At 36.4% G+C, this 15,875-nt stretch overlaps 2 protein-coding genes across 6 annotated transcripts; one reads left to right on the top strand and one right to left on the bottom strand.

The window, feature by feature from the left end:
• Window positions 1-1,181: 1,181 nt before the first annotated feature.
• Window positions 1,182-13,358, bottom strand: LOC106158758 (uncharacterized). Of its 5 annotated transcripts, none has more exons than XM_087019335.1 (10): window positions 13,170-13,358; window positions 8,657-8,777; window positions 7,503-7,650; window positions 6,885-6,930; window positions 6,480-6,583; window positions 5,401-6,239; window positions 4,867-5,015; window positions 4,415-4,535; window positions 4,004-4,063; window positions 1,182-3,515 (listed from the first exon to the last, which is right to left on the bottom strand). In XM_087019335.1, exons 3-10 carry the CDS (start codon window positions 7,631-7,633, stop codon window positions 2,836-2,838), a joined length of 2,130 nt encoding a protein of 709 aa, XP_086875461.1. In that variant the 5' UTR covers window positions 7,634-7,650; window positions 8,657-8,777; window positions 13,170-13,358; the 3' UTR covers window positions 1,182-2,835. The 5 variants fall into 5 exon arrangements, with proteins under 5 accessions (XP_086875461.1, XP_086875465.1, XP_086875462.1 ...); XM_087019339.1 differs by having other exon boundaries at window positions 1,182-3,512; XM_087019336.1 differs by having other exon boundaries at window positions 13,153-13,270.
• Window positions 13,359-13,512: 154 nt separating this feature from the next.
• Window positions 13,513-15,623, top strand: LOC106158760 (AAC-rich mRNA AAC4 protein). Its single transcript, XM_013534852.3, has 3 exons — window positions 13,513-14,192; window positions 14,723-14,885; window positions 15,091-15,623. The coding sequence occupies exons 1-3, from the start codon at window positions 13,995-13,997 to the stop codon at window positions 15,279-15,281; spliced, it is 552 nt and encodes a 183-aa protein (XP_013390306.2). The 5' UTR covers window positions 13,513-13,994; the 3' UTR covers window positions 15,282-15,623.
• The last annotated feature ends 252 nt before the right edge of the window (window positions 15,624-15,875 follow it).

Below are 15,875 nucleotides of genomic sequence, written 5' to 3'. Positions count from 1 at the left end.
ATCAATGTTTACTACAATCCTGGGCAATGTTTACTACAATCCTGGGCAATGTTTACTACAATCCTGGGCCATGTTTACTACAATCCTGGGCCATCTCTATTTTCATCAACAACAGTAAGTGAAGAAGCGCCATGGGGAAGATAAAATATATATTTACAATGTTTTACCCTCAGTAAATAAATAGATAACGGTGCCTTTGTTAAATGGAAGATCGCGATTAGGTTCTCATATCAAAGAAACAAACAAACAAAAATTCAAACCAAATGCAGGCACCGGATTCTAGACCACAGCATAGCAGTCAATTATTTTCATGATGTTGACAAAATTAGTTATAGAATTATGTCGGACACCGATCACTGTATCACACCAATTTACGGAGCAGCGAAATTAACATTGATCGCTTGGCCACCCTGTGCAAAAGTACGTAGTGGCAACATAAAGGTAAGTTTGCTCTAAAGGTGTTTATTTTTATTGCAATTAAGATAAGTATTTAACAGGTAAGAAATAAAAAAAGGTATTTTGTCAAACGTAAGCATTTATTACACATTGACCCCCTCCCCCACCCGAAGACTGCCTTACTTTCAATTAATGAAGTAATATTTTTGTAAAATGCGGCAAGAATCTCAACTAAAACAATGCCCTGCTGTCAAAGACGGTCATGTGCTGCGTGCGTTTAAATTTCAAACGTACGTAGCTGCAATTGTACCTCATTCTAGTTTTCGCGCTTCATCTCATTCGTAACATAATTTTATTGTATAAAATTCATTAATTTTATCTATCTAAAAGAAACTGATTGATTTACTATTTTAATAATTTAATTCATTTATGTTATGAATTTTTTAAAGCTACACATTGAATTTATATTTTAATAGTGAAATCTTCCTTTGTCTCACTGGATACTCAATTGTTTTGGTTATTCTTATCAATCTTTCATGTCCAACTCTTAGTTGCAATAACAAATATTATTGATATAAAATCAATTTTATCACGATCTTTGATAAGTTGTTATATCTAAGCATAATAATAGTAATTAAAAAACATCTCAATGTCATTCTGAAGTGTTTCACTTTTAGATATGAAATAAGTCACATTATTCTGACATCTGAATACACTGAAATTTGACCTCCTTCAGCATTCCTCATCACAAACCATTGTACTGTGACATTAAACGAACAACACAATACGTTTGACGGTTTATTCAAAATAATAATAATAATAAAAAAAAATCATTGTTTTACATTTCTGGAATTTGTATTTCTTTTACTAACACCTATCGACATAAATGCAGTGTTGACGTGAACATAACTATATTTTGCTGCTCTCAAAGCAAAACAGACAAAAACAACAAGCGACAATATTGCACAACGTTCAACGCAGCCTGAAGCTAGTAAAAGTATAGGTAGCGAAACACTAACGGGAAACAGCCGACTGAAACAATGGACTTGTATTACGGTATCAGTAGTTTACCCTTACAAGATGTTTTTGTCCCATTCATGAAATAAATACAGTTTAAAACGGGTCCTTTTCATTGTTTTTTCGACTGTCTTACAAACTCGCCTCTGTAACTTAAAGACGCACCACATGTGGTAACATTAAAGCTAGCTACCTACTACATCATTCTGAGTAAAAGAAAAGTAGATGATCCATTCTAAGAGAGCTTTTGCTGCACCGCAGTGGCTAAGAGCCAATATAAATATAAGCAACCCATACAAATGTAACCATAAAAGTTATACAAAACTACAAAACTCTCCTCTCCAGTGGATCCAAGGTTATACTTGCGGGGGAGGGGTAGATATTACAGGGAGGGTGGGTGGGGTGGAAACACATCTGCAAGTTAGGAAATTTAGGGGTTGTAACCCTGAATCTTTCTATTATTCCGCAACTTGGAGAGTTTTTCGCTGTCAATAAACATGCACTATTTCTACTATCTTTAATGGCACCAGGAATATGTAAATTAAGCCACAGTTAAGTGCTTGTATAAATAAATAATACGTGATCATTACATCAATACAATATATACATACTGCTTACTATATTACAGTTAACAAGGCTCACTCACCCTGTTCTACTTAAAGCCATTCGGCCTTTTTTATAAAACCAACTAATCTGCATCATCAAAAATAGAAAATGTGTGCTTTTTTAAATAATGGAAAATTTAGCCACATCTAAAAGCAAAGAAGCTTCATTCCACTTATTTCACAGCTGCTTATGTAACAACTATAAACATACTGAACACGCAAAACTGATTGTTCTTATTAGTCTACAGGTAACAAATTAAATATGTGCATTATGTATACCTAGAGAAATAAAATAAAAGAGATATCTTAATCTATTTATAGAATAAAAGAGATATCTATACTTATTCCTAAATTTGTCCCATAATTAAAAAAATGTAAAATCTTTCTTTCCTCGTGATATTACAAATGCAAAAAGGAGCCAATGCACACACATTATATATAATACTTCCATGACATCATATCCAAACATTTCTTAAAAACTACATTGCAGTCTGTAAATGATTTTAATCACTTCAGTTAACACCACAATATCACTGCAGTGCAGCACTCGCTAAAATATCTACAGTAATGGATGTCTATAGCTACAACAGTGCCATCTATTGTTGTGCCATATGTGTCTACAACAGTTACATGAACAGTCGTTTCAAAGTCCTTCACAGAAACATCTCCTTGAGGTTGGTAAAAGGATATGTTAAAGTGACAGCTACAAGATGAAAAAGAAAATGACACTGAAAGTTCAACATCAAGTTTTCACAACTTAAAATTAAGAAGAGAAAAATTCCCACCACTGTGTCATGTTTGATGACCGTGGTGACACCTATAGGTGTGTGGCAGGGGGCTCCACCTCCCCCTTCATGTCGATCTCCTGGTACACATGCTGCACTGGTCTTTTGGTCAGAGGTGTGGGACTGAGCTTAGCTTGGCTAATGTGAATCATGCCCTCTGGTGGTTCTTCATCCGGAGGCGGGACAGAAGACTCTGCAGCTGTTTTAGTCTTTGATAAATGCTTATTTTGATGCTTTGGGTTTGAATCATTAATAGGTTGACTCTGTTGGGGTGAAGGTCGCAATCCCTCTGTGTCATCCATAGTGGCATAATTGGGGTCAATGTCAAGGTCATCCTCTTGACCTTGACCTCCAAATATATCAGTCACAGTTTGATACCCAGCATCAGCTGTGTTGATGTCATCGTTGTTTGCCCCATTCTCAACACAACGTAACACTGGTCCTGGTTCCATCAGATAACTCGGGCTGATATTATCATACGGATCTGGTTCCGACACATCGCAAATTTTTGTTGCAGTGTTTGTGCCGTTTACAGGTTCTAGCTTGTCTCTATTTTTTGTTTTCTTGTCCACTTTGGCGTACAGGAACGAGTTGTTTTGATTGTGACCTTCACTTTTTGCTGCAGCAGCCGTGGGAGCTGTCGGAAATTCAAATGCTGTGTGTGGCCTCTTGTGTTTGATTTTTGAATAGCCAGGTTCTGAGGAGTCCTCTGCTAGGAAGAAAATGACACAAAATAAAATAATGCTGTGTATGTGGCTACACAAATAAAGATAATTACAACTGTGCATACTCATACTAAGCTAGATTTACTTTAGATGTGTTCTAAAATTATAAAGGCCAAGACTTCGAAATATTTACCAAGCATTGACTGATAACTAGTCTGAGAAAGAAGGGTCTTTGAGCTTATAATTTTTTTACCAATTACGCAAGATAACAGAATCATATGATGAGTAATCATGTAATATAGGGTATTATTTTCTCAAATAATATAGGTGAAAAATGATCAGTCTCTGCACAAATGTTCAACTCTTTTATCATTACTACACTATGAAGTACCTATTTTACTGAACAACTCATGTTTTGGTTTGCAATTTAATTATAATTGATGCTTATGAGCTAGCTAACCACTCTTTGGTAAATTTTGCTTTATATATAAAGGATTAAAAATGATTGGGTAAAAAAACACATTCATACTCTTACCCTCTTCTTCATCTTCCTTCGTTCCTCTGACAGAAGCATATGCAGAGCTCCGCGTAGAGCCTGGAACACAAAACAAGCTGTCAGTCAACTAAGCATAGCTTTTCATTGACAGTCCTGGCCTTGATAAGTGGAATAATGTTAATTAGAATGAAATTGGCAGAAGTGGTAGAAACTGTAAATGAAGTAATTTTGGATAAAACTGCCTAGAGCACTGCTCAGGCAGTATGTTGATTTTTTAAAAATTTATATTGTCTATTATTTTATATTTATAACACAAACCTGAACATTCTATTTTTAAACAATATGTATCGGATCTAGTCTTATTTTTCCTCTATCATACAAAGCTGAGGGAGCTTTTTATGCACACAATATATTCCAAGTTCCTAGTATTTTTTTCTTTAATCTACAAACCTGATGGAGTTATTTCTGCATACAGGTCACTGGTCACACTCTCCCTAAACAGATGCTTGGACTTGGCCAGAGGACTCCTCTCCGTGGTGGGGATAGGGGGCGGCAGATCTGTGTCATTAACCTAGTGTGTAAAGTTTACAATATACATATATAACAATATGAAAATAAAGCAAACTCCATACAACTTTGATGTTTAAGGACTATTTAACTGGGAGCATATCCAAGTGTTGATGTTTTTCTTCTTTATGGGTTGTAACATGGACAAAATATGTCATTGATCATAACCATCTTTCTTCACAAGAAGACAGAGTTTGTGGACTCTGCTGTACATTTAAACTGCCATGATCACATTTCAACAGATATTTTGATGATTACTCATTGGTAAATCAATTCAAGATTGTCTATGTGTATCTTATCTATAAATATGCTACCACATTAATCCTCATCTGTACCTTACAGTAGTCATCTTCTACAGAATCATCAGCGTCTGTCACAGACTCATAGAAATCTTCCTCGTTAGCCTCTCTCTGAGCTTCACGAGCTCGTATACTTGCCAAAGATTCCCTGGCCGTCACTTTAGTGTAAGATGGATCTGTGTCCACTAGAACATAACAGGTGCATATAATTATAAAATTATAGTTACAATTATATATCATAATTTTTGCAGCTGAGAGTGCAGCTGATAGTAGATTGTGCATGGATATTACTGAAGAAAATGTTAGAAATCCACACATTTAGATAATTGTTAGTGAAAAAAGCAAATAAATCTTGACAAAAAATATTAGTTAGTTCGTAATAATTTGTCATGATTTATTTACTTTATTCATCAACAATTTTTCATCACATGTTGGAAGATGATGATAAAAAGAAACTGATTTATTTCTATTATGCTGTTGTTACAGAATAATTATACTAAAATCTGTTGTATTATATTTTTTTATATAACAAGAAAAATATTAACCAAGTTCTCCACAAATTCTGCTTACCTTCACCATTCCATGAAGCTGCAGATACCATGACAGTAGGAGCAGGAAGGGGCGGGGAAATAGGTGGGGCTGAGGGCAGGGCTTGAGGAGGAGTGGGACTTTGATTGGCAGTTGCCAGGGTTTGATTGACAGCTCCATTAGGTGGTGAGGAGGGGTCTGTTTGATCATTGCTCACATCTTCCTCCTCACCAAAGTTTTTTATTGGCACTGGTGGAAGTTCGTAGTCAGGATCTCCCACATACTCAGATACCACTGGCTGTGATGTTGGTCTTTTTCGATGTTTATCAATGTCATTTGAGTCCCCAAAGGCTGCGATTGGGGGATTCTTTTTCTTGTCTTTGACTTCGGCATACACATGCTCCCTCTGACCTTTGACCTCTGCATACTGATGCTCCCTCACAGGTTCTTTCACTTTATCATATGGCGGCTCTTTCTTTCCATTTTTAGCCCTCTTATCATCCTCAACCTTCTCATACGTGTTCTCCAGATCACCTTTGACCTTAGAATACGGGTCATAGGATGAAGATGCTTCACCTTTGACCTTGGAATAAGGATCTTCTCCTTTCCCCTTGACCTTGGAATATGGATCAACGGAATCCTTTCCTCCACCGTTTGCACCTTTGACCTTGGCATACGGGTTTTCCCGTTTCGTGTCTGTACCAACTAGGTCATAGGGACTTTCTCCTTCGTCTGCGGCATTGTCTCCTCCACGCTGAATCAAATCGTAATTCTCGCTGTCCTCTTCTTCCTCTTGAAAAACATCGGACGGTGGGGTGATGGGAATGGCTGGCAGAGCGCGATCCAAGGTAGCTGCATTTTGGGAGCTTCTCGAGTCGTTCCTGGGAACCACAATACAAAACCACAATAGAAAAGAACAGAGGGAGACTAAACTTTTAGAGTCTTAAATAAAATTTCTATTAAAAACTACAAGTCAAAATGACTTGTCCCAAATGCAATATTGGGATTTGTAAAATGTGAATAACACTGAATTAAAATCTCAAAATGTTTTTTTCTTAAGCTACCTTAAATATACATAAGTTGACCCTGGAAGGACTCAGTTACACATCAACTGTACCTACCGTGTTTTCTTGCCATTTTGAGATTCGTTGCCATTGGTCACTCTGCCATTTTTCTCTTTTGTCTCTGCCTCTTCCGTCACACTGACTCTAACATCGTTGGCATCCTGTAACAGGAAATCCATGAAAAACGTACGCTTCATTGCCTTTTAAGTGCTTTGAATATATGTACTAAAAGTCACACATCAGCAATGAAAGATGAAGCCAGCACTTTGTGTGTCCATATAAAGAATCTTGAAAATAATACTAAGTATGTAAGTCACCCATTCACAGAAATGTCCTCAACCAGACTGAATTGTTAAGTATAAGATAAAAAACTTCCTTTATAATGAAAATACTTCTTGTAAAAGGAGTTAGGATTGAAACATGTGAATGTGTAATCTGAGATGCCCATGACTGTTTACTTACAGCTGAAACAGGCCTCTTCTCTTGTAATTCTATCTCATTAGCTGGTCTGAGGTTAAAAAAGAAAGAATGATTTTTTTATTCATATCATATTTCATCACACTGCAATTGAAAATTGTTTGTTGAATTATACTCATTGCAATTATATTGCATTGCAATGCATTGTAGTGTACTGTACCATGACATATCATATCACTGTTGTGTTACATATATTTTGTCATCTACTGTATCTTATTCCATCATATAATACCATACTGTTCAGAAATAAAGTGAATGGAGATGGATTTTACCTAGAAGAATTATATTATATGCACAGTTGCAGAGATTGGAAATTGGTGCTATCACAAACATTGCCAGATATAGAAATAATGTCTCAAGATTCCAATCCTAATAATTCAGAAGTTTAGAATTAACTACACCCAACACCTTTAAATGACTTCCCTGTTAACCCCTAAGCAGACGCCTAGGTTAAAAAAAAAAACCTCTGAAGATTTATCCTTCCCAGATTTTATTGCAGATCTTGACGAATCTCAGGAACCATCAGAATCAAATGAAAAAATGTGGAATTCTGCGGAAAAAGCTCATCTCTGCTTAAGTAAAGTTTACACCATAAACTCTTACTGCTTGTCTTTTTTGGTCTCTGTGCACACACACAGCAGTAGAAGAACCACGAGAATCAGGGTGACAGCCACACAGGACACCACATACACTGGACCAAACTGAATACTGCTTGCTGCTAACACTGGGGACATCTTCTACTGGATGATTACTGGAAATAGAATCATAGAATCAGAGATTAAAAGTGTTTCAAATAAACGCCGGGTCACTGGCCTGAGTCCAACAACTTTTTGAAAGGGTCAAAGAGTTTTTTGTTCTATCCATTGGATCATAGGTCCAGCATCTTTTACGTCAACCTGTCAAAGCAGTTTACTTATTTTCTTAAGGTAGTCTAGGCAAAGCATGAAAGACAAATATTTGCAACCATGATCTTGATTAATTTAAGGAAATGCGAAATTGGAAAAGTGTAAATGTAATCTAGGCTTTACCATTGTTTTCTCACACAAAACCATAAAACCTTGTACTGGTGTCAAAGGTAGCATGCCACCAGTGTCTATGTTCAAACGTGTTTAATAACCTCAGCCATTTACTTCATGCTGACATTAAACATTGCATGCCATTAGTAACCTCTTCAAAAAGCTCAAAACAAACAGGGAATATCCCTGTGAACACTGACTGTCCTGCCAGTAGCCTCTTCAACAAGCTTTAGAACAAAAAAATGAGGAAATGTCCCTTAAACACTGAAAGTCATACCAGTAGTCTCATCAAAAAATTTCAGTATAAAAAAGGTAACTTGCCCATAAACATGCACTTTAAGGCCAGTGGCCTCTTTAAGAGGCTCAGTGACAGTGGGGAATCCCCCCCTCCCCCCCCAAAAAAAAAAAAAAAAAATCCCCCTGAGTCACAGAGCAAATTAACAACCAGACAGTTCCCAGGTGGAAGGCTGTCATCACCAATCTAAACCTTTTATCACATGCGTGTTGCTAGTCTCTGCTTCATGCAGTTTTCCATATGAGGTTGGTTTATATACTAGTATCTCCTTCTCCTTCACAATGTTTGGTCTCCTAGTAACAGCCATCCCCAAGAAAGGTTGATCCCTTTCTTAAATCAGTGACAGTGGGGGATTTTCCCAGTAAAAAAAATGTGATCCCTTTTTCAAATCATCCCACACCCGACTGTGGCAAAGCAGAAAAACCAGTCAATCCTAGAAGTCTCACCTGCTGCTGTGTCATGATTACTTCCATGCCTTGATTCTAGTGGTAGGATATGTGACACAGGTTGATATGCCCATCATTTCTTCCTCTGAATACTGGTGTATAGATGTCACTGCATCAGAAACTGGAAGATGCAAGAAAGGCCATGATTAGTGTGCATGTGTGTGTGTGTGTGTGTGTGTGTGTGTGTGTGTGTGTGTGTGAGAGAGAGAGAGAGAGAGAGAGAGAGAATGCGTTGAGTGGAAAATACGGGGTAATTCTTTTTCTTACATGTATACAATCCGAAATATTCCTCGTGTGAACTCGCCAGATGAGAAGTAAACAATCACAGCTAATGGTACTTTATGCACATTATGTAAATCAACTGTGAGGAAAGTTACAGCTGTTATAGCATGATATGACACCGTAATGTACACAGTATACAGGCACATCATGTTGTGCTACATAAAAAGAAATTGTATGTACACAGTATATCCTGTGTTCCTGACTTGTTATGACAGAGGCATAAAAACAGTGCCATGTACTTTACACTAAAACACAAAATAGTGCATGCATATATCATGCAAAAGAAATATTACTGAACTAGGTATACGTGTGTTATCACCTCTGTAGTATATTGAAGATTGAGTAACTTTCTTTTTATAATTTTTTCATTTGAGATACCTTAATTTTTTTTTTGTTTTTTTTTATATTAATGTTGTAGTGCAGCATATTTAAAATGACTTTTTTTCTTTGAAATATTTTGAAGTGAATTCAGAATCTTACAAGTAAAGTTTTAAATTATTTGTTAAAAGAAATGACCTTAACAGCTGCAGCTGAAAGAGAGCTAATCTTCTACAACAGTTTTAAAATGTTACACTTGACAGTGAAATAGACATCTTTCTGCCCTATTAGCAAATGACAGTTGTCCCAATCAACCTGAAACAGTGCACCACTGCATTTCTATCAGTCACGTTTCACCTACAAAACAGAAAGTAAAGATGACGGATATTGATATATCATAATCGCCCATTACACTGAATAGTAAATACAATATTGTAAACTGGGGTGATTTCTGCTTTGCCCATAACATCTTTTTCCCAAGATACTTGACGTAAACGTTAACATCTATACCCCTTATAGTGTTCATCTGTGAGCTTTCAGCTCATTCCTGGACTAATACTTAACTTCATGTTATTCTAATGCAAGTGCCATTAAGTTGATGGACAGCCATTTACAACAGCAATTACCAGTGAATGTGCCTTAAACTTTGGGTAATGGACACACCTAGGGGTACTCTAATACCTTCTTAATACTTTGCACTCTCTGGCACCAGAATGACTTAATATGAAGTGTGAGGAGAAAGTAGACTAAAAACTATACTTGTACACGTGACACTTATGTACTGTATATATATATATGTAACAGCTGACCTTATTGAGTCAAAAACTTTCCATGCATCAAAAAAGGCATAGAATGAGATGACGAAAAAAAAAGTCAGTAATCTAGTAATTAACTTCTACTTTTTTTACAAAAAGCAGAAACTGAAATGAGAGCAAAATAAAAAAAAAACTTTTCTAAACCATTCATGTGATAGTACTAGTAAGTGTACGTACTAGACGTTCCTTATTGATCAAAATGTTTTCCAACATTCAAGTAAAAAAATTCATATATATATATATATTACTAGTTGTTAATTTCGACTTTCTTAAAATCAAATCAAATCAATCAAAGACAGATCTTTGTAGAACAGTTTTCATTAAAATACTGGCACGATAAAATAGATTTTTTGCTTCAGAGTGTCCTTCTGCCTCAATAGTGTTTTTTTCCACCCCCACCCCCACCCTCACTCCTATAGGTCTGCTTACTATGACTGGTCCATCCCTGGTATCCACCTTAAACAAGCATTAGCTCCTAAAAATCAGAACTGCCAGTTCGCCAATCTTAGCACAACAACAAGATGTGTACTAGTAAGCTTTGGCAATAAATATAGAGGGAGTACTAGTACTAGTAGTTGTAGCTCTATATAGCTGAAAACCAACATTACTTGACTTTGTGATAAAAATAATACTGATGCAAATATCCACAGTTACTAAATATAAGTCTGCTTCTCTCGGTCTTGTGAGAGAAAAATGATCCTACCTTTCTCCTAAAGCACACAGGATTGCAAGCCTTTAATTGTACACTGGATAAACTCCCATAGTGTATACACTCGCAATGTTTTACACATGAATCATCAACAATAAAGATACATACACTCACTCAATGCTTTCATTTTCACAAGAGCACTATAGAAGTTATCAAACACAAGGGTGTTCAAATAACATAGAGGACAGCACACATCTGACTCATCACTACCAAAGACTTCCTCTTTAAATTTTGTCAGTGTTTGTATAAATTATTTAAAAAAATATCCTTGATAGTTCTAACTTTTTTCAAAAAGAAACATAGACTTAATGACACTGTTGCAGTAATGACCCAAAATCAAATGTTTTTCAATATCAGAAAGTGCTGTATTTAAAATACAAATGAAATACTAAAATGTTCCAACTTCCTAATGTTACAGTATGTGTGAAGCTGGAGTACCACCACCTGTAGCAGATTGTTATAGATAGATCTATTTGCAGTGATTGTAATCCACAGAGATTTAGAAGCAGGTGCCAGGGGACTTGAGGCAGTTTAACTCATGAAAGTTCCAGGAGGGGTTTGAAAACTGAATTTTCACATCTAAAAGTCTTCATATATATATATATATATAAAGTTTATATACCTCTATCTTCAAAATCTTTGTAGTTACCATAAGATTGATAACTAAACAAAGACTATGACCCCATTCCCAGAGATTAGATCAGCTGAGCGGCCACGAAAGTTAATTACCCCCTTACAGCTTGTAGTAGGCAGGCGGGACATTTAAGCCTGATTATCTGACAGTAATCTAGTGAGACTCCCCACGGGGATAGGTCGATCTAAAATCTATGGGAATGCGCCCTATGTTTCAATTGGACTTTTGCACCATCAGTGACACTATCTGGAATCCAACAAGGAACTAAAAAAATCTATAGATAAGAGGTTAGCTTGTGAAGTTTTCAGCAGCTATCCCAACAAACTGCCTGGCAAAGAGAGTCTAGGTGTTGAGAAAAAACAAGCAACCCTATGGGAAATGGTGAGTTGGAATACTGCCGATTTCATGGCACAGTCAATCACAACTCATTCATTTATCACAGAAAAGATCCTTTATGCATATATATATATATACCCTAACATTACAGCTCAATTATTTGAAGTATCTATGAGGTAAAAAAAGAGTGAAATTAAGAGTATATATTCATCAATATATTCAATATTCATACCAAATTTGAACTCTGTATGAATTATAGTTTTTGTAAAATACAGCTTTCAAGAGTAAAAACTTTGTCAGCACAACAGTTCAACATACCACAAATTTCAAAATGCCCCATGCACACCTCAAAAGATAACTGATTACTTCCTGTTAAGAAATCTGTGCCAAGGTCTCATGTATCTATCAGTTCACAAACACAGATTTATCTTTGGGATCTTCATTTAACTGTCCTTATCAAAATGATAAAACAAACTACTTTATGTTGGTCTATATTTGGTTCTGTCTAGATCTGACTTTTTCACCTATGTCATTATAGATCAGCTACTAGTACTCCTCTCCTCTGGGATCTTTCTTTTTCTTTCTGCATAGGATGCCACATTATGGAAGCTCTTCGAAAGACTATAAAGTGGTGGCAATAAACTAAAATGCTTGTCAGTAATTTTTTCTTCAGCTTTTGACAACTTTTCACAACTAAATCTCCCTAGCCTTCGCCCCCAACCCCCCCCCAAAAAAAAAATGAATTCCAAGGAATTTTCTACAATATTTTCAATTTAGTTGTCTTATAGCCTGACTGAATAGAAATTAAAACAAGTCCATTAAACAAATTTTCTTATTAATGAGACAAGCTACACATGTCATTCAGTATTGTGCAAGGTTGTGTGACTATTAATTAACCCTCCTTACCTCAGCGTACAATAAGGCAAGTATTATTAAAACATTGTACTTATAGGTAGCAGGGTTAAGTCTTAAAATGAGGCTTCTCACTGCTGGATACCTGAGCAGAAGCGTAATCTTCCTGACGCCACAGACTCCAAATAGACCTACTGACACTGTGTTATGTCATCCAGTGCCTCACTCAGTTCACAGCCCATCAACCTGTGTTAACACTCAAGTTAGAGGTAAACTTTTTAACATATGCTTCGTGGTAACACTAAAGATACACCGGCTCATACAACTGACAACTGAAATTCCTTTCAACGACTACAAAATCGAAACTCACAGACGTTCAGTGATCCATGAGATAGTCCCAGGTCACAGTATCACCTCTTGGCGAGGTCACGGTGGCCGACATATTTCCAGCATTTCTCACATCCGCCTCTATCTGTATGCTAGGCTTGTGCCTTTTTAAATGCACAGCTCAACTACAGTGAAGTATTGAAAATATTTCTGCGTAAAATACCTGCATAAAACCCGTACCTATGAGAGAATGCGTTCCTTTATCGGCAACAAGGAAGAAGGCTCAGTCGCTTCTCCGCCATGTTGTTTGTTTATAGTCAATCGAGTGTAAAATTTATATAAAATTCACTTATTGTAACCGGTTTTTACATTTTACGATAGACATTTAATAATCAAATGTGGTACATATGCTTGTATCCAAAACAATCATTTGTACGAAATAAACCTGAAATATCTCGCTTCTACGAGAAGTTCTATTTTTAACCACTGCACTGACGTAATTAATCGGCGCGTTGATTGGTTGAAAATGATATCATTCTAGTTTCTATTTTGGGCACGGATTTCCCCTGGCGACTGTATATATGGAAGGATTGCACCATCTTTACAGCATTGAATCTCTGAAAAATGTAGAACCTGGTAGATACGAAATAACCTGAGAAGTACCGGCCACTATATGATCATAGCCAAACTGATCAAATATTATTAGTAAACGTTTGGGCAGCCAAGTATCGTAGAAATATATAATTTAGACGAAAACAAAAATGCAGCTTGCTGGGCGAAACAACTTTACGACGGGCCGCACGCAGAGGCGGTTTTTTAAGGTTCAAGGGCACCGGTCGTTCTCCCCTACCTCTTCGCCTCTTCTTGAAGAATGGGACTCCTTTGATCTCAGACTCGAGGAAGACGCGGAGAGCGCCTTGCGCGGGTCCCACACAATTTACTCCTGTGACATGCAACGCGGTTCGAGTCAAAAACCAACGCGGAGTTCACGCCATCCGCCAACCTGTTAACTGTTATATCGGCAAGAACTTCTTTGTTAGATTACGCCAAGAAACCTTCAAATTAATGACAATTGTCCAGGACAACAAAGCCCACGGCGTGTTTCAATGTGAATTCCGTCCCATGCTGCAGATGGACAAGATGGCGCTGTCGGAGCAAGCCATCAAGATAAGAGATGTGCCTAACGCTGGAGGGAACTCGGTCGTCTCTGAGGTGTTGTCATATGAAATGATGAAAAGCTGCTTCGGGGCCACTCTGCTGAAGGTATTCTTATGAAATGTATTATATATTTATTTTATAAATTTGGTACGTAATAGTTTTTTTTACGAGCAATTTTATGACATTTATATATTTTCATTTATTAATATCATCATCATTATAATCATCATATTTATTTATTTATTCTTAATATTTTTTTATTTACTTATTTGTGCACAGAAAAATGTAAGAAAAATAACACGTTTTGCATGAGGCAATTCACAAACATTGAACAAATCAGCTAAAGTAGTCTATCAAGTAAATCTCCAACAACCTATTTACATTAATCAAAGCATAATTGACTGCACAATAAGTTGCTTATAGAATAAATCAATCATCAAATTTTGATCACGATTTATCAAATATGTTTGCAGTAATAATGGATGTTCATCCTAATTTATAGAGCGGAATTTCACTGAACACAATACACAATAAATTATACTTATTAATAATAAATTATATTATTCATCATAGCTTTATTTAAAAGTTTACATGTAGGATTTTATTTATTTAAACGCCCTATAATATATTTCCAGACAGAGATGGAAGTCGAGTATTTCCCAGAGGGAGGGTCCATCACAGACTACACGTGCAGCATGTTTGGCAGCACGCTGGGCGTGTCAGTAACACGTGCTATGAACTTCAGAGGGGAATTCACGCACGAGGATGCGATCAGGCTGCTGAACAAGAAGTTGAAAGGTACTTAGCTAATTAGCTTGAAAACTTAGAGCCACAGGGGGCGAATGCCTAGGTAGATAAACACGAGAAGCACTTTACAATGGATTAGTCTGACTGGTCTTATAGAAGACTTACAAGCACAACATAAATTTCACTTGCATTTAGCTTTTTATTTATTATTATTTTTTAAAATTATTTATTTTGTGTGACCATATTTTATTACCAGGAATACTCCAGTCATCCAACAACACCATGGAAACCTGGGCCAAGCAGATCCTCCACGTGTGGGCTACGTCAAACCACGTGGCCAATGTGTTGATCAGGGCATATGACGTCATAGACGAGCACGTGAAGTCCAATACTGTGGTACTTGTGACAGTGGCGCACCAAGCAGAAGAGATATTCGCCAACAAGTGACCCTTAGTAGAGCACCCCGGTGTCAGAAAAACTCACCCATCTTAATTTTTTATCGAGATCAAAAAGAGCAAACAGATCAAAGGAAACTTCTAAATACTCGGCATATCTCAAAGACTTGATTTTATCCATTATGTTTGGTATACTATTGGTGAATCGAAATAAAAACAAGTGTTTTGGCATTGTTTTTTTTTTTAATGTGATCGTCATTCTATCTCGCCAAAGTTTATCTTTGAAAATAGCACTCCCATTAACTCAATTAAAATTCTTTCAGCTTTTAAAATTATTACTTCTTTAATTTTATCTTACTGTATATTTTGTTTAAAATAAAATTTTATCACAATATGTATAGTGTAACTTTTTTTCTTCCGCGGTTGGGGCTTTGCATAGAGAAAATGGATCTTCTATCTTGATTTTCTCTATAAATTTATAACCAGGTTAAACATGATTTTTAAACCATAAATTGCATTTTTTTACTTGTACCTAAACTTGTACCTACTCATACCTACTCATACCTACTCATTGGTGATGAAGTGTAGTTTATATGCTAGTAAATCCAAAAACAAAAACACCAAAACTCACAGCCGAGAGTAAGCG

This window comes from Lingula anatina, chromosome 8 (genome assembly GCF_051362555.1).
Source record: "Lingula anatina isolate TDL-2025a chromosome 8, LinAna3.0, whole genome shotgun sequence".
In the NCBI taxonomy this organism is placed as follows: domain Eukaryota; kingdom Metazoa; phylum Brachiopoda; class Lingulata; order Lingulida; family Lingulidae; genus Lingula; species Lingula anatina.
Note: the sequence above shows the minus strand (reverse complement) of the source record. Positions and strands in the feature narration are given on the sequence as shown.

Coding starts and splice junctions, on each gene's coding strand:
- LOC106158758 (XM_087019335.1), bottom strand. CDS start 7,633: ATGTCCCCAGTGTTAGCAGCAAGCAGTATTCAGTTTGGTCCAGTGTAT. Junction 6,584..6,884: donor AGAAGAGGCCTGTTTCAGCT/GTAAGTAAACAG, acceptor TTCCTGTTACAG/GATGCCAACGATGTTAGAGT. Junction 5,016..5,400: donor AGCTTCATGGAATGGTGAAG/GTAAGCAGAATT, acceptor GTTATGTTCTAG/TGGACACAGATCCATCTTAC.
- LOC106158760 (XM_013534852.3), top strand. CDS start 13,995: ATGACAATTGTCCAGGACAACAAAGCCCACGGCGTGTTTCAATGTGAA. Junction 14,193..14,722: donor TCGGGGCCACTCTGCTGAAG/GTATTCTTATGA, acceptor ATATATTTCCAG/ACAGAGATGGAAGTCGAGTA. Junction 14,886..15,090: donor GCTGAACAAGAAGTTGAAAG/GTACTTAGCTAA, acceptor TTTTATTACCAG/GAATACTCCAGTCATCCAAC.